We start from the raw sequence: 19,010 nt of genomic DNA, 5'->3' as shown, positions 1-19,010 counted from the left end.
AGATACGGAGGAATCGGCAGAACATGTTATCTTTGTCTGTCCCAGGTACATTTCTAGGCGTCAACAACTTCAAAATTTGAACGCTGAAAACATTGTTAGTGAAATGTATCGCGACGAACAGTCGTGGCGTGCTATAGTCGACGAAATCTCGCAAATCGTGCGCGATCTGATAAGAATCAGGAAAGATGATGAACGGAGAGAGCGAGATAGTCAACCAAATTTGACAAGCTAATGGAAGGTCTTGGGCCTAGTATGACACTTTAATTCAAAAGCAACGCGATCTTAGGGCGCGGTATAACCCTAATCTGGACTCATACGTGTGGTGGGACTTAAAAGGTCTCACGTACTCAGCTACGATCTTTCCTGCAGCAAAAGGAAGCGGAGATACCATTCGGGGTGGTCGTGACGGGATTCTAGCTTGGTAGTCTCTCAATCGGTCATGCCTTGGTGGTAAGAAATCCTGCGGGAGTGGTCGCTGTGACGGGCGCGAGTTACTTTGAAAGCGTTACCTAACCGGCACACGCCTCGGGGTCTTCCGTACCAGTCTGAAGCGATAGAGGAAAAGGAGAAGGAGGAAAAAGGAGAAAGAGAATAAAGCAGAACGAAAATCAAGGAGAAAGACCAAAAATTGAGAAAGAGGAAAAGGAAAAGGGTGAGATGTATAAGTGCATGAGTACAGCCTACCCCTTGATGTAGTATCATAGGTAGAAACCAAGGGGCAAATCTGGCACACGAAGCCCAAAGTGATTTTAGTGGGACAAACCGACTCACGGCAGCAAACACCCGGCTGTTATGGTTTAAAGTCAAATTTTCATCTTGTAAAAATAAAAGCTCGTCATAGGCGATTTCAATATGCCCGGTTTGAGGAGGTGCTCCAACCATTGTAGCTTTCTGTACCCGGATCCTGAGTAGTTTGCTTCGCTCTACTTTTTCGACACCTTCAAACGTCATATTGGACTCCCTGAGTACAGCGACCTTGCGCCAGATCAACGGCGTCGTGAACGAAAACGGTCTTATGCTGGACCATTGCTTTGCCAACGATGGCTCTCGTTTACCGACCATTGAATTAGCTCCTGCACAGCTCGTTGAAGCAGTTCCACAAACGGTATGGAATTCGAGGATTCATTCATTTCTAAAGCAGCGGCAAAGCTCAAGAATTCCTTTTCTAAAGATTCGGACTGGATACCAGCAACTTTTATAATAAGTCTTATGCCTGTTTTGTTGACTCCTATTCGGTTTATATTTCAAGCTCTGCTTGACAGAGCTACCTTCCCGTGGAACCCATTTTCTCGTCCTGCAAGAATAACACCTCCAATGATCAGCACGGGTTCATGCTAAAACGCTCCACGACAAGTTACTTACCGACGTTCAGTTCTTTTGTGCATGAAAGTTTCGCTGCCAAATCTCAAACTGATGCCATCTACACCGATCTGTCAGCTGCATTCAACAAGGTGAACCACGCAATTGCCATAGGGAAACTTGGACGCTTAGGGTTCGGTGTTACTTTACTTGGCTGGTTCCGCAGTCATTTGAATGGGCGTAAATTGACTGTTCTAACGGGAGATACCTTTTGCATGCAGCGCTCTGCCTTCTCCGATGTGCCTCATGGAAGCCATTAAGGAACGATTATTTTCCTAATCTATTTTACCGACGTACTTTCTCTCCTAGACGGCCCAATACTTAGCTATTCTGATGATCTTAAACTGTTTTACACCTTAAAGATCTCTTCGCTCATTGGTGCGACATCAAATCCTTGCCATTGAATCGTAGTAAATGTGCAGTTATCAGTTTTTCTCAGTCTGTTTCGGGTTGTTTTTGTCGATTATTGAGGATTTTTTTGTGGGCCATTCTATATTAGCTCTAACCTTCATCTGTCAATTGATGTAAACAATGCAGTATAGTACTGTATTTTTATGTTCCCGTTTTTTTCAAAAATAAAAATAAATTGACTGAAACATTTTGTGTTGGAGTTTGCCGAGTTTTGTCTTAATATTTCCCTGTCAGCCCTGTCAGTGGACGCTGTATTGTGGTGCGAAAATTGTAGAGTCCGTTGCGTCAGCGTTTTAGAACTCAGCGACGGTGTTGAAAGATGACGCGACGCGACGTCCGACGTGGTATTGTGTGGCTGCCTTAAGATGTACACAAAGGAGGCAGTGACCAGTTTGCTTCTCGCCCGAAAATCTCCCAAACAAATTGCGGCGGCTGTAGGATGTCATCTAGCGACTGTTTACTACGCGAAACGTTCTTTTTTTGGTGGACCATATCCACGGAAGCCGGAATGTGGAAAGCCCAGGTCTGCACGCGCTGTAAAAGTGGTGTGAATTCGATCAAGACGAAAGTGAAGTGGAAACCAGTAAGATCAATCCGGAAGCTGTCTAAGGAAGCGAATATCTCTGATTTGCCCATGCAATGATTGGTCAAAGATGACTTGAATGCATTATCAAGGGCAAGAGCAAAGCGCCATTTGATAACAGAACGAATTAAAGCGCTGCGACCTAAGCGCTCGAAGCGCTTGCTATCTAATACCGTATTTGTTTATGCCGAGTGTTGCACTAGTGTTGCACTGGTGCACCACTAGGTGCTGTCAAACTGTTTGTTTATTCGGACAGTGTTGCACTAGATTTGACCTGGTGTTGCACTGCCATCGGGCGGTGTTGCCCCGAAAATTTTGTCAGTGTTGCGAGAGAGCGTGTGAGTGAGCGAGGTAGCAATACACTGGCGACGATTTTTGTTTGTTTTTATCGGGAACGGTGGGACACTCCACGAGTGGTAAAAACAAATACAGTATAATACTGTATTTGTTTTCTCCCCTCGTTCAATGTTCCACCGTATCCGATAAAAACAATCAAAAATTGTCGCCAGTGTATTGCTATCTCACTCACTCACACGCTCTCTCGCAATACTGACAAAATTTTCGGGGCACTATCGCCCGATGGCAGTGCAACACCAAGTCAAAACCAGTTCAACACTATCCGAATAAACAAACAGTTTGACAGTGCAAAGGCATAGACAAATACGGTATAAGTTGAAGAAGAAGCAACTGATCGTCGTGTTCTCAAATGAGAAACTTTTTTCAATTGATCCGATGTCAAATATGGATCGGGATATTTCACTCCTGAAGGCTAAAGATGTTCCAGAGAATGTGAAATTTAGGTTGACTCCCGAGCATTCCACCAGAGTCATGGTATTTGGAGCGGTTGCTTCGAATGGGTTGAAGATGCCTTCTGCCTTTATAAAAGCTGGAGTAAAAGTTAATACAGAAGTCTTCATGAACCTTTTGAAGAATCAGGTGCTTCCGTGCAAACTCTGGTTAACCAAAAAGTGTTGTTTTTCAACGAGATGGATCCCATGCCATAGCTCGAAATAGACCCAAACGTAGCTGGAGGAGAATATGAAGTTTTGGCGGAAGGATCTTTAGCCTACTAGCAGCCCGGATTCGAACTCCCTCGACTATTAAATACAGGCGTATGATCAAGCGAAGGCTAGTGGATCCTCTCACCCAAGTGTCGATTCTCTTAAGACTTCCATCTCTGAGGCTTTTATGTCAAAGGCTTATATTGCGAAGGTATGCTCCCGAATCAGATCTTGCCTGGAGAGAGTAGCTTAGAACGAAAGTGGAGTTCGTTATTGTTTCGTTCTAAACTAATAAACTTCTAAACTCGAACTTAGTTGTAGAACGATTCGAGGGATGTTTTCAGAAGATAAGTTGTGCCTTTAGGACCCTGTAGCTAGACCTAAGTGTTTTGTTTTAATTTAATTTTAAGTCATCATTTGGATCAATATTTGATTTATCGATCAGTTATAACAAATAGCAAATTTATCCCCTCGTCCGGGTTTTCCGAAAAAAAAAAAAATACATAGTGGAAGGGAGAAGGGGTGATGACTGATGAAAGATTAATAAGATAAATGGTGTAGTTTATGTAGCATAAGTACGCAACAAACTTGTATACAATCTTCATTGCACAAAATTGGAAAATAGAGTTATTTTAGATCGATCAGTTGAAATAATCTCGAATTCAAAAAGTGATACAACGCCCATCTTCTATTGTTTGCCTTTGATCTTTCAACTGTTTGAATTTTCGAAGAATTTATCAAAGTTTTCAGTGAAACTCCTTGAACTTAATTTGTTCCGGCCTAATTTTGAATTATAACGATATTCCGTAAAGATTTTTTATTTAGATTTTCCCCCAAGTCCAAGTCCACTACATGAAAAAAAATCGATAAGTCTTTCGCGACGGCAAACGGCTCAAATGATTCCGATCAATTTGAAGATCCTTCACGAGCACTCTTGTTTCAATCCAATGGATCCGAACGATCCGACCGTGTTCAATTGTACGAGAACGTGCTCGCAAATTATGAACTGGAAACGTGACTTTGGGTGGACTTTTGGTTGACGTTTCGACAGAATGAATAATAAACTGCTATTGAACGACGAATGCGAATTCAACCATTTGATAGATGTCCATCTGGCTGTTGCAGTAATTATCCTAAACCGGGTTGCGATGATCATTCTAAAGGGTAAGCGGAAGGGATCGATCTTGAAGAAGCGCTAGGCTAACTCTACACGCCTTCCACCGAAGAAGGTTCGTGGAAGAGGATGATTTGAAGTTCATATTTAATTCCACCACACCACTTAGTGGCGTCACTCATGCAGCAGAATCGAGCTAATCGTGCAGTTATTTGTGTTTATTTTTTTCCCGCCGCGCCGTTCGTCACACGAAGCCACTTGAGCCTGTCGGTCATTCATGTTTTTTGTTGTGCGGATTGATGAGCTAACTAAATATTTCAGGTGTTTTGCTAATCTTTCCTGGTTGTCGATTGTCTACAGAGCACAGCGATAAACGTGTCTGACTGACTGCGGTGGATGAATGCGACAAATCCGGTAGCGCCATCGATGTACTTCAAACTTCGATAAACATTCGAGGATTTGAAGTGTCACCCGCCCGGGATTTGGGCACGGATTATCTTGGTCTCGTGTAACGACTACTACCGCGGGGATTGAGACGTGCTTTTCCGAGTGCTCGCGTCTTATTCCTTGAGCCGTTTCCCTAATCAGCTTTGCCTCTTGGCTGTTGTGGCAACACGTATGGCGTCCAGGCTTTCGAAAAAGGAAGCCCACGCCATCCACCCACTCAATAGATCGTTCAACTTGATGGATTACCTTCGGCTTGAAGATGTCTGTTTTTTGTTGCTTGTTTAAAATTAACTAATCCATTGCGAGCGACAGCCCATGTGTTCACGCAGAGGACTTCTGTTCACTTTTTTTCGAATCATTTTTGTACTGATGTGTAACGCACTTTCTGCCATATGTGCGCGGAAATATCTGAACGAACTTTGCGTCACAAAAATAGTTATTTTAGAAGACATTTTGATTGAGAGACCCAGAAACCAAATGAGGATAGCCCAACTGGATCATAATTCGAGGTCAGGATCCGGGATCAGAAACAAGTGAAACTGGAGTCAGGATCAGATTTTCCAGTAAGCCTATGATTCAGGATAAGAATTAAATATTCTGAATCTGGAATCAGGATCAGAATCTGGGATCGAAATCTGAGTATCCTAAATAGGAATCCACTATAAGAATTATGATCCAGGATAAGGATTAGAACTTGAGATTAAGTACTCAGAATCCTAAATCAGGATTAAAATCCGGTAATTTAGATCTAGATCAGCATCCAGGATTAGGATAAGGCATAAGGATTTAAGGTCCAGGATACATTCGGAGCCCGGCGTTGGGATCAGAATCCGGGTGCAGAATCCAGGTTAAGGTTTAGGATTCCAGATAATCAAGAATCCGGTTTCAGGGTACGAAAGCCTTCATCAGAATTCGGGAACAGAATTCACGATCAGGATCCGGAATCCAGAACCCGGATTCACGATCTACAATCAGATGGTGGAACCAGGAATCAATATTGAGGATCAAACCCTAGAATTCAGGAATCGAGCATTCAGGTTCAGGATTAGAAAAGATCCGAGATCAGGATCCAGTATCCTGAATCATGATCAGAATCCAGGATCAAAGATCTGAGTATAGAGTATCAGAATCCGAGATCAGGATCCATGATCAAGATCGAGGATCAGCGTTCAAGATCTAAAATCAGGATACTGATTAGAATACGAAATCAGGATCTAAAAGCACGTTCGAAGATAAAAATCCATGTTCAGAATTGAGGATCCGCATTGGTCCATAAGAGTTAGGATATACTACGAGGGTTTGCCCGAAGAGGAAAACGGTTAACGAGCGTATTGTTTCTAGTCAGGCCAACAAGGGAACTTTTGCTAGCATTGTGTCTAATGGGGCCACTCACTCTGCCTCATACTCACCATCATCAACAATACAGGAACTCAATTCGGAACCTTCCAAAGAGAGTAGCACAACTGAGAAAAGATCAAACGAGAGCAGATCAGTAGAAAGCGATAACGTTGAGAAACAACTCACCAGTATTGATATACCATCTAATGGGAACACCATGGATCTTACGGGAGAAGATTGCAGAACTACAGGCAAGGGCGAGGAAACGGCTTCAAGGCAACATGTTGGAAAAAAGGAAAAAGGTAAAAAACGCGATCGGAAGGTTATGGCAGCCGATAATGAGGATACCTCGGAAAGTGATGCAGTAGGTCATAAACAGCAAATACTCCCAGCAAATGGAATGAATCCTCTTTCCACACAAGCTCAGACCACTCGTCCCCGTAGACGAGAGGTTAGGAGCTCCTCGTGTGTATCGAGTCAACGTCGAAATTAGTTCTTGAAAATCTCTGGAATCATTGTAAATTGGTCTACATGAAGTGACAATATTACTGGAAAGCAAGTGTGAATGGAATTGTATTTGATATTGTTAGTTTTTAATTAAAAAAAATGGGCATTATTTCCAGCTAGGATTAAAAATCAGGGTCCAGAGTTTAGGATCAAGATACGAATCTCTGGGAAAAGAGGTTCAGGATTAGCATAGGAATTGTGTTCAGGATGCGGACCCGGAAAAAGGGTCTAGCCTCTTTGATTTAGGACCGCGATTCAATATCCACAATTATGAATCAGAATTCAGGGTCAGGATAAGGATGTACGATTATAATCCGTGTTCATAATCCAGGATCGAAGTCCAGTATCAGTAGGATTTGGAACTAAGGTTCAAGGTTTAGGATCTGAGATCAAGATCCTGTTGAAAAATGCCTGTTGACTTTAAAACACGAATGACTACGCTACCCCCGACATCATCACATGGATAAGATCGGAGATAAGGCTTGAATGGGAAAAAGATTGGCTAGGTAACTGGCAACTTTTCTTGAGGAGAATCAAATCTATCACTTTACGCTGGAAAGATAGAAACATCCCTCTAGAACAACGTGCTCTGACTAGACTCCGAATTGGACACACCATGCTCACGCATTCAGAGTTTTTCACGAAAGGGATAACCACGTGCAACACCTGCAACCAACCACTTACAGTTGCGCATATTATTGGAGAATGCAGGTTATATGGGACAGAACGACAGAACGACAGAACGACGTATCGAGGGCGTTGAACGTGCTCAACGAGGACAACCTACTACAATTCTTGAGAAGTACTAAAATAATCCAAAAACTCTAGACATAAGTTAAAAATGTAAACTTTTCTTAAGAGGACGAATGACCAAGTTGGTTAAAATCCTCTATAAATAAAAAATATAGAATAGAATAGACTACGCTAACATCCAACTGCGATCTACCAGTCGTCAACCAAATTAAGTCATTCCGATTCGTGGAACATTACAATAAACCACATTTCATCGTGACAGCATCGTAAACGTCAGCCCTACCCCTACATATTGACTTCCCACAGCTTAAGATAGTTATCCAGGATCTCCTCGAACCACGCCCGCTTGACCGGTTCCTTGAAGATCACACTGAGCGACTTCAAATCGAGCTGCAGGATCGCCTCGTTCTGCAGCAGCTCGCTCAGTATCCTAAGTAATGCCCCGTCCCCGTGCAGCTTCAACAGACTGCTGTAGGTGAACACGTAGTACGAAAGACGTAGCTTCCGCGAGGCCCACGCTTCCACCGTAGTATTCCCACTGGCGCATCGTATCTTGCCCATGTGCTCGACGTACCACGGCGCAAAGTGATCGTACAGATCGACCTTGGAAAGTGCCAGCACCCCCCGCGATTTGAGCTTCTCTTTGATGTGGGCGTAGTTGCGCTTGTTGAACACGAACACCTGGTACAGCGAATTACCCGTCACGTACGAGTTGATGTAGTGGGTGCCGTACTTGTTCATGAACTGGACTGCCGAGGTTGTGTCGCCGACTGCGACACTTTGTACCCGCTTCTGCACATCCGGTTCCAGCACCTGGTTCGGCGGGATCGGTTTGGCGAACTTGGCGCTATCCCGAAACCGGGACACCCGCACCAGCACGTAGCAGTAGTCGTCCCGCTCCAGGTACTTGCTTTGGATTCCTAGCTTCTTGGCGGCGATCTCGGTGTGCCAACCCTCGGTGTACGCCCGCCAGGGGCTGTCCAGCCGCTCGATTTGAAAGTCCCTGAAGTAGGCCTGGAACAGCTGCCGCTTGTTGTCGCAGAACTCCATGTGGAAGTCGCCATTGAAGATGCCGGGCTTCACCTCGTACTCTTCGATCTTTAGCGTATCCAGACCCTGTCGAAGAGAGAAAAGCGTTTGATAAAGATATGTCAAACTTTTGGCGTAATGCGTAACTAGTTTTTAGCTATTGTGTATAAGTTCACTGTATGTATGTTTATTGGTTATCTGCCATGGGTTCACGGATTCACCGCAGTTTCTGCCTAAGTATGTGCTTACATGCATTCTTAGATTATGAAATTCGACAAATCTCCAACGCAGCGCGTACACCGCACCCGGACCCCATAGCTTCGTGTGAACTGTTATAGAGTGAATGTATTGTGTTTATGTAGGATTATTTTAAAAGAGCTAGTCAATCAGGTGGGCTAGTTTACTTACAGCCTACAGGTATTCCGGCATCCGTGTATATATATACCTGGCCAGCTGGCAACTGATTGGGGTGATAACCTCCCAAGCGGGAAAACCCCGTTAAAATATACGAAAATGCTAGAACTTCATAAAAATTTAGAACTTTCCTAGTTGGTTTATCCTTGAATTTTCAAAATTTTCCACTCCGTGGGAGCGCTTCTCAAACAAACTGCAGTCAATCATTGGGGTGATCAATTTTCCAATAGGCACTTCCAGAAGCGTATAGGACTTCTACTGGCAGCCTTACTTTCATATCTTTCTTTAAACATTGTAACTATTATTTAATGTTAAAACTCTCAACCTCAATTTTTTTCGCAGAAAAAAAAACAAAGATGTTTAATTATGATTTCGTACAACTTTAGTTCTACGAATAACTTTATCGTTTAGGAAACAATTTTTACATTTTTCTCCAAGAATGGCATAGCTACATGGGCTTTAATGACTTATGCCATATTCGTTTTCATCCTGGTGGTGCACCGGTAGTGCACCAAGTGCTGTCAAAGCGTTTTTTTTTATATGAAGATGACAGCAGTTGGTGCACAACCATCTTTTCACCAGATGAAAACGAATATGGCATTAATTTCAGTAGATATCTACTTTTTCGGTTGCAACCTTTTAACATATTTATTGATTTTTTGTCGTTTTTATATTCGAACCCTGCCTTAAGACATAAAACACGTGTTTCTCTTTTTCAAGGTCCATTTCCAGTATTCTCATTTTAAGCGTTTCTTAGATGTAGCTTTTGACAACTGCTTGTCATACAGTTGCCATAAAGTCTGTTTCACATATAATCTGGTCGCATCTTTTCATTTACTGCAGCGCCCCTAGTTGTCACATCGCGAATCTATTGACAGTGTTTTGATCCGGATGGTTTGTTTACTTAGTGATGAAAATTTCATCAAGATTGAAGCAGTCAGTCAAAAGTTATCGACGGTAGAACGCGAAAGGCGAGAGAAAATTCTGCACACTCACGCAGAGAAACCGACGGGGTCAGGGGTAAAGATCGCGAAATTCCTGAAATATCCAAAATCGACTGTAAATTCGGTGCTGAAACGTTACCGGGAGACCCTTACGGTGGATCGAGCAAAACAAACCAGGCGTAAAAGTGGAACATATGACCGGAAGCTGTGAGCAAAGGTAATTCGATCAGTTCACAATAATCCTGGAATCTCCTTGCGTGATTTGGCGAAAAAGTTCAAGACGAACCACAGTACAGTCGTATCATGCAAGCAAACACCCCAACAGGACGCTGAAACAAAACCTGGTTGCCAAAACCAGGGCAAGAAAGTTGTACGAGAAAGTGTTGACCAAGTACAACGGATGCATTTTGATGGACGACGAAATTTACGTCAATATGGATTTTGGTCAAATACCCGGTAACAAATTTTACCTTGCGAAGCGTAAAGGGTATGTTGCGGGAAGATTCAAGTTTGTTTTCGCAGATAAATTTGCTCGTAAGTTGATGATTAGGCAAGGACTCTGTAGTTGCGGGAAGAAGACTAAGATTTTCATCACTGGAGCCACAATGAATGGAAATGTTTACAAAGAAGAATGTCTCCAGAAGAGGGTTTTGCCATTCATTCGGTCCCACAGAGGTCCGGTGAAGTGGCAAGCTGCCACTACAGCCGGGATGTCGTTAAGTGGTATAAAGAGAACAAGATCGATTTTGTTGAAAAAAGTATCAATCCATCAAACTGTCCGGATTTTGTAGTAGGTGTAGAATGTTGCTTCTATTTTGATTTTGGAATTCACTCTTCAGTTGTCAAAATGCCGTCCAAGGAAGAAGAGCAGCGTATCAAAATTTTGCTCGCGCATCGCGAAAATCCGAGCTACTCGCACGCAAAGCTGGCAAAATCGCTAAAAGTTGCCAAATCAACCGTTACAAATGTAAATAAAGTGTTTGGGGAACGTTTGTCGACAGCCAGGAAGTCTGGATTGGGGGAAATCGAAAACTGGAAGCCGCTGAGACGACAAAGAGAGTTGCCGGTAGTTTCAAGCGAAACCCTAACTTCTCTCTCCGAGATGCCGCAAATAAGCTTGGTGTATCGTCTACAACCGTGCATCGAGCCGAAAAAAACGAGCCAACTATCGACTTACAAGAAGGTAGTGACTCCAAATCGCGATGATAAATCGCGACGGACAAAGCGCGATCCCGGAGGCTGTACACGACGATGCTGACGAAGTTTGACTGCGTGGTAATGGACGACGAAACCTACGTCAAAGCCGACTACAAGCAGCTTCTGGGACAGGAGTTTTATACGGCAAAAGGAAAGGGGAAAGGTAGCAGATTGAAACATTAAACACATGCAACTGTCAAAGTTCGCGAAGAAAAATCTGGTTTGGCAAGCCATCTGTACCTGTGGCTTGAAAAGCAGCATTTTCATAGCTTCCGGGACTGTCAACCAAGAAATGTACGTGAAAAGAGTATTTGAATAAACGTCTGCTGCCTTTCCTGAAGAAACACGGTTGTTCCGTACTGTTTTGACCGGATTTGGCATCTTGCCATTACGGTAAAAAGGCCATGGAGTGGTACGCCGCCAACAACGTGCAGGTGGTTCCCAAGGACAAGAACCCTCCCAACACACCAAAGCTCCGCCCAATTGAGAAATACTGGGCTATTGTCAAGCGGAACCTAAAGAAGACCATGAAAATTGCTAAAGACGAGCAGCAGTTCAAGGCAAACTGGATTTCTGCGGCGAAGAAGGTGGACAAGGTGGCTGTACAAAATCTGATGACAGAGGTTAGGCGTAAGGCCCGGCAATTCGGATTTGAAAAGCGGAAGCCTAACTGAATATTTTTCCCGAATTTTATACTAATTAAACTTGAAAAAGAAATTTAGTTTGATTTTTTAAATAAACGATGTCACTAATTTACACGCGTTTTCCTTTGACCAAATTTTGACCGTATCACCCTTTAAGACCCATTCCACGGTGACGTCACAAATTTGTTTGAGCAATGTTCCAGTAAAACGTGTTTAAAAGCTTATCTTAATAGCGTACCAATCCAAATGGTATATCAACTGATTCAGAATTTAAAGCATTTCATTTTGATATTAAAAGTTTATTTCTCGATAAAATAGTGGATGAAATCGTTACGCGTACGCCACAACTTGCCCATTTTAGATTTTCTGAAAATTTCACATTTCCTATTTATGATTGAAAGTTATGTTTGAAAAATTACTTTAAAAGAGTGTATTTTTTTTAGAAAATTCTGAAAAATAAGAACTGCCGAAATGCTAAGTGGTCACCTGGAATGGGTCTTAACTAGAATTTCTTTAAGAATCTTTAGGAAAAGATCGATCTTCAAGATTGATTCAGATGGGCGGTCGTAGGATCGATTCATCTTAAAATCGAAGCTTGAGGATCGATCTCTAATAGATAGATCTTATCCATTTTTAACAAGAAAGAGAACATTTTGTTATAATAAGGATAAAAAAGAATACGAAGTTTCACAGATGCGTTGAACTTCTATCTTTGGTTGAAATAAATGCACATAAACGCTTTAATTGTGGTACTCAATATATTGAAAAATTCCAAAAAAATATTCTGGTGTACCTTACATATATTTTGATCCAATCAAATTAAACAATGAAAAATTTTGGCATCATGAAATATTCTATCAGACTTTGTCAATCAATTCTAGTTTTGGTTCTATGGCTCGTATAATTCTAAAACTTAGCAGTCTTTACTGAATTGCAGCTCAATGAAATAAAAAAAAACCTACATAAAATCTAGAAACCGATTTAATATATTTTATTATCCAGAATTTTATGAAGAATCAAGATTTTTCCTACATTTTCAAATTTCAGAGATCCAATGCTTTAGTTAGAGGAAAAAAAGGAATTTGACAATTTTGAGAAAATTCGTTTTGAATTTTTTTTTAAATATTAATGTTTTTAATTTATTTAACATCTATGTAGAAGACAGTAAATTGTTTTGTTTTCAATAAAATCTAAGATTCATTTTGGTTTGAAATTTCTTTGAATTTTGATCAAATTCCTGAATTTCAGTGGAAATGTAAAAATAATCAAAGAGAAAACTTATGTAACTGTTTCTGAGAAGTCAAAATTATTCACTTATTTTATTTGCAGTCATCGAGAAAGTTCATCATTTGATCAAAACCTACATTTTCAATGCTTTTGTAACATTTAACAGTTTTTTTCATAAAAAAAAAAATTAACACTCCCAACCCAAATCAGTTGAAGTCCTAGCAATTTTGTTTAAATTATTTCTAAAACATCGAAGGAAAAGGAAAATTAAAAAAAATGTGAATAATTTTTCATTTTATTCGTTTTATTTACCCTCTTTGTTGGAAAACTGTTACTATTCCAAACAAAAGATTTAAATTTCAATTCATTCGATTCAGATTTAATAAAGTTCTGAAATAAAAATAGAATAGAATAAAATTTAGATTTAGAAATGAAATTCTTGAACTACAATTCACAATGAGAAATGAATTTAAAAATTGATTAAAAATAACATGATATTTTTGAATCTTCATTCTAAAAAATACAACAGGATAAATAAGTGTTTTAAAATCAGTTTAAGGTTTATTACAATTATTATCAAAATATAATTTCAAATATTTGTTTCCCGAACGTTTAGTTGCGAAATGAAAATCATTTAATTTCGTTTCAATTAACTTTCATTGATATGAAGAAGCTCATGAAAAATAAATAATTGAAAAGTTTCTTTAAAATTTCTTCTATTCAACAACAGGTGAATCATTTTCATTTGTAAAATGACATTTATAACAAGAGGTCTCTTAATTAGTTTTAAGCAAAGCTGCAAACAATGTTTAAAGATAACATGCAAATTTCCTTCAGCAATGAATACATGGACGTACAAATTGATTTTAATCAATGCTTATGTATCGTAATGAGAAAAAGAATTGTAATTTCAAGAAATTTGATGTGTATTTTATGAGGATGAACTTATTTCAATTAACGGGATGTCTTACCAAATTCTATTGAAATGAAAAAAAAAACAACACCAAACACTTAAAGCAGCATTATCAGATGCAAATCCTCCTTTTTTTTCCGGGAATTTAACACCATGGTCATTCTTCCCAACAAGGGCAAATCCTCCTGGTTTTTTGAAGAAATAAGTGAAAATTAATTTTATTTACTTTTTTTTTAAATTTAAATACAATGAATTGCGTTCTAAATTCAAACTCGAATCAATTTCAAAAATTATAAACTTTTATCTCAAATCTTCTTTTAGTTATAAACTTGTATGCTTTATAAAAATCAAGAGTATAGCATATGACACAAGGCAACAAGATTCACATTTTTCCGAGGTGCAAAGAATTTAAGACCTAATTTTGATTTATTTGGGGCCGCTGAATCAAAATATGCAATTGTTTTCGAGATAACTTTCGAAAATAGGTTAAATTTTATTTAGGAAGCTTTTTGACAAAATAACATCTTGAACATTGTAAAGGATATTTACATAAATGACCAACTTTTCCGATAATTTCTTTTTGTTAATTTATCCCAATGTAGCGAAATACGAGAATTTTAACGAAATTTTAAAGAAGATATAAACTAAATAAAATGTTTTAAACAAAGTTGTTAAATGAGGTCGTATCTTTAATATGAAATACCTTAAGAATTTTTTTCAATTTTTTTTCCATTATAAGTTTTTAAGGACCAGATAAGGTTCAGATTTCTAGTCATTTAAGCATTCACTCGAGTGTCTAGACTAGAAATCTGAACTTAACACTATTCCCATTTCAAATTTCCAATAAATGACAAATCAAAAGAACACTCTTCCCAAGATAACAAAAATTCAAGGAAAAACGAGTTCATATAAATTGGTTTACTGGAATTTATGTAGCGTAAGTATTTTCTGCTCTTTTTAAGGGTGGTTGTCATTCATTGCTAAGAAAATAATAATTGTAACGGGTACATAAGCTTGTAAAAATTAAGGGCCTAAAAAAATTGTTTAAAATTATGAAACGTAATACACATTTTCTGAACATTATAGTATTAACGGTAGATCTTTCTGAACTAACCCATTGGCAGTCCATCAACAGATGTTTTTTTTTGTAAATCTGTATAAAATCTGTATTGAGGTTTGATAGACTGTATGAATATGACTGTATGATTGTATGAAAAATCTGTATAATACAGAAAAATCTGTACATACGACACCGCTGCACCAAACAGCACACAAGTAATGTGCCATGAAATATTTCCTTGTCCATATTTTGGGTTACCTAAAACTGTGGAATCAAAATAGAAGTATAAATTGAGGCGTTTATCGGTGCGCTACTCGCCGAACAAAAATGGATTATCATTCCGATTTTTTCGAAAGGGCGAATGCTTCCAATATGATCAAATCCAATTATATCATATCAATTGAATGTAATATAGATGATATAAAATAATGATACAATAAGATGAATATTTTGTATTCAAAAATTGAACAAACCCTTTTGAAGAATCGATGAAGGTTTACATACATTAAGCTGACTAAAGTAAAAAATGGTTAGGGTTGCCATCTATCCGTCTTAAGGGGGGGTAGGGTCTAACGGGTATAAAAAAACACCATTTTCACGATTTTTTTCTAGAGCTATCGTTCAAACAAATGTATTCAAATTTTTTGCATTATACAAATCATTGTTAAAAGGACATTTAGTAATTTTTTCGTACAAAAGTATTGAAAAATGAGCCGGTGACGGAGCACTTTCGAGGATGCCTTTTAGAAAACAGGATTTGCGGTGGACACTGTATCTCAGCACAGAACCATCTGAAGTCAAAAAATCAGAGCAAAATATTTTTAATGGATGTTTTTCTGGACCCCAACGTTTTTATTTAACTTAAAAATATTTTTATGAAATTTTTGTGGCTGTTTGAAGTAAAAACTACGATTTTTCACTTAAAAATCCGCCATTTTTCACCTGTAAAATCTCTCCAAAGTAAAAAAATCGAAAAAGGAAAACGTTGGGGTCTGGTATTTGATATGTAGAAAATATGTTCCAAATTTGAAAAGAATCGGATAAGTAGTTTTCAAATGACGATGTCCACGGACTTTAAAAATGTGCTTTCGAGAAAAACGCGTTTGAAGTTTCTGCTCTTGCTTTCTTGCAGTATTAGATAGGAGGAAATAAAGGCCTATAATTTCTACAGTTTTGCTTCAATTGACTTGAAAATTTGACACAACATTCTTGAAATGTTTTACAATAAGAAAATAAAAAAATAAAAAATCGATTTTTTGAAAGTGCTAGACCCTACCCCCCCCCCTTAAGAAAAATCTCTACTGGTTCCGTTATTTTCATAAATAGTCCGTCGTTCCGTTTAGCTTAACTTGACTTAGCTTAGCTTGATTGACTACTCATATCCACCTTTAATGGTTGTGGAATGTGATATAAACATCAATTATGTATGGTAGCTAATTTCCGTCGTTCCGTTTTTTTTTCTTAAACTATTCCAAGCTTTTTTTTATCTTTTGGTCTTAAACATTGCAAGGCATTGAACTGAAATTTGTATCTTTAGTCTTATTGTTCGAAATAATTTCAGCGTGGCCGCTCATTCGGGAAATGCGGGAAAAAGTCGGGATTAAAAATCCATCGGGTTTTAAGTCGGGAATCGTTCCGAGAAATCGGGAATTTTTGGCACAGTTGCTCAGTACAGTGCCTCAAATGCTCCAGGAAAACTGAAAAATTGTTAAACCATGTTCTAAAAACTTGAACTCAAACTTTCGAACAACTCAAAAATGATCAAATTGTAGACTTCAGTTCATTTGTTCCTAGGAAATAGCTTGTAGAAATATGAGATTTTTCCTTTAGAATTTTTTTTATATGTCTCGTCGAACAATACCTATTTAAATACACAATTGAAATAACATGTTTACAAATATAATTAAGTGAAGTCTGATATCCGCGTTTACTATGGAGAGATTTCTTGAATCGTTGAATCTCAGAATAATGAAACGGTTCAGAAAAAGAAGTATGAAAATTTTTTTTTTTGTTTCGATTATAGTCGTTTTACCATCTTTATGGCATTCGCGACTTTATCAACGTTACAGTTGGCGGATCGTTATTGAAAAACTATCCGGTACAACTGTGTTCGATGTTTGCTCTTGGGCTCGAACTCGCGGAAGAAGTATGAAAATGAAATATGGGTTCAGTTCAATATCTCGCTGGGTCTGTAACTGAAACAGGGGTTGGGCTTTGAGGTGTATTAAATTTAGGCATACGAATAAACCGATCACCTTGAAGATGTTCTTGGTAGGTTCCTTGAACAGCCACGTTTCGCTGTCGTTGTACGAGATCACCTTCATCGATATCGACAGGTACCCGTACCGGATGAAGATGTTGATGGCTTTGCCGACCCGCAGTTGCGATTCGCGTTGCCCCGCGACCCCGTTTAGGGTACTGGTCAACAGCAGCAGAGTTCCCAGCAACACCGGCCCCAACAGTGTTCCCAGCAATTCATTGCATTCGCCACCAATCTTCTTCTTGGGCGTCATAATCTGTTGGCGCCCCCGCCCGCTTCCGCCTCCACGCGGAACTTCCTCCGATCGAGCGGCTTCCGGGCAATGGTGCCTGATTGATTCGGAGTTGGTTCCAAGTTCTAGCGTACTGTCCGGACACAATGTTTTTGCTCCAATGAACTGGCGGCTGTGCGCGGCAGGTTTAGTTTGCCGATGCCGGTGCGATTCAATCCATTTTAATTTGACACAGTCCTTTGGGGTCATTCAACGACTAGCTGGGAGGACTCCTTTGCTCAAGGCGAGCCACAGGTCATTGTGTATCTGAAAAGAGCGGAAAGTTACGGCTGATTAGCGAATGTTCATGATCGGGGGGCGTGAGCAGTTGAACGAGTTGAAACAAGTTCATGGAAAAGGACATTAACCGTTGATTTATTTAATCTTTAAAACTAAACTTCTGGTACCCAAAAGGTTGAAACCGATTCTGGTATCAAGAGGACGTGATCTTAATCAACCTTAGCGAGAAGCTTGAAGGTCGTTTTGTTTCTGTTCGAAGGGTCTCGATGAGACGAGGAAGAAAATATATAGGGCCAGAGAAATATACCGTAGAAGAGAACCCGTACACCGATGTTGGAAAAATCTGATGTATAACCAGAGTTGCCAGTTGCCAATGTGCCTGATTTTTAAGGATTTGCTTGATTTTTCGAGGCTCAACCTGACAATCTGATGAGCCATTGAATTTTGAAAATATGCCTGATTTTTGCAAATGTGATGAAAATTGGGTAGTAAGGAACTGGATTAGGTACCACTGCTGAAGTTAAAAAGTGAAAATGTGACTGAATCAAAGCAATCGAAAGATTCCCTTTTATTCTTATTTAAAAAAAGGGAACTTAAGGGAATCTTACAATTGCTTTGATTTAGTAGAATTATTCAACCAAGTAGGCGGCTCACAACAAATATTAGAGTGAAAATTGTGGAGCGATGACCAAAAAAAGGTCATCACTGAGCGAAATTTCCGTTGATGTTGTCTGATTTTTATTTCACCAGTTCAGTGATTTAAAAAAAAAGTTGGTAACCCTGTGTATAAAAGTTTCGCACTTGAAAACTTCTATCATATAACAATTTCTGAATGAGGGTGATGTAGACAAAAACGACACACGTTTGATATAGATAGAGCAGAGCCTGCGTTGCAAAATAGTATCCGTGCGTGGAATGCTTCGGTTTGCGACCTTTCTTTCACAGATACCCAAGAAAACGATATATTAGGACAATGTTTGTTTTACCTTATCTAAATCCTTGCGAATCCATAACATGCCGAAAACACTAAAAGGATAGAAATGTTTACGGCATCCAAAAATTCAGATCTAATCAACAGAGATCTGGTGAGATCGTTCCTTTTTATTGGTTAAATTACGAGTTGCCCGGAGGTATGGTTATTAATTTAACATTCTCCAATAGCGATGAGTAGCAGACCGAATTGATTCCTAGCAGCTAAATATTTCAATCTTCCCCATCATACCCACATTCTACACTTGTATGGTACCTACTATGTGGAAAACGCCTACTGGGCAGTGCTCTGATAGGGTGACCATCAG

At 39.4% G+C, this 19,010-nt stretch overlaps 2 protein-coding genes across 2 annotated transcripts in view; one reads left to right on the top strand and one right to left on the bottom strand.

Annotated features, from left to right (window-relative positions):
- LOC129738034 (serine-rich adhesin for platelets) overlaps window positions 1–7,569 on the top strand; it is a 16,547-nt gene extending 8,978 nt beyond the window's left edge. Inside the window, exons 7-8 of the mRNA XM_055729207.1 lie at window positions 6,225–6,617; window positions 7,447–7,569. Coding sequence (XP_055585182.1) covers window positions 6,225–6,617; window positions 7,447–7,569 — 516 coding nt within the window. The remainder of the gene's footprint in view (window positions 1–6,224; window positions 6,618–7,446) is intronic.
- Window positions 7–17,738, bottom strand: LOC129740540 (torso-like protein). The gene is made up of 2 exons (XM_055732251.1): window positions 17,197–17,738; window positions 7–8,629 (listed from the first exon to the last, which is right to left on the bottom strand). The coding sequence occupies exons 1-2, from the start codon at window positions 17,680–17,682 to the stop codon at window positions 7,799–7,801; spliced, it is 1,317 nt and encodes a 438-aa protein (XP_055588226.1). The 5' UTR covers window positions 17,683–17,738; the 3' UTR covers window positions 7–7,798.
- Window positions 17,739–19,010: the final 1,272 nt, after the last annotated feature.

The sequence above is a fragment of the Uranotaenia lowii genome, chromosome 1 (genome assembly GCF_029784155.1).
Source record: "Uranotaenia lowii strain MFRU-FL chromosome 1, ASM2978415v1, whole genome shotgun sequence".
Lineage (NCBI taxonomy): Eukaryota > Metazoa > Arthropoda > Insecta > Diptera > Culicidae > Uranotaenia > Uranotaenia lowii.
The sequence above is the reverse complement of the archived record's forward strand: the minus strand, read 5'-3'. Positions and strand labels throughout refer to the sequence as shown.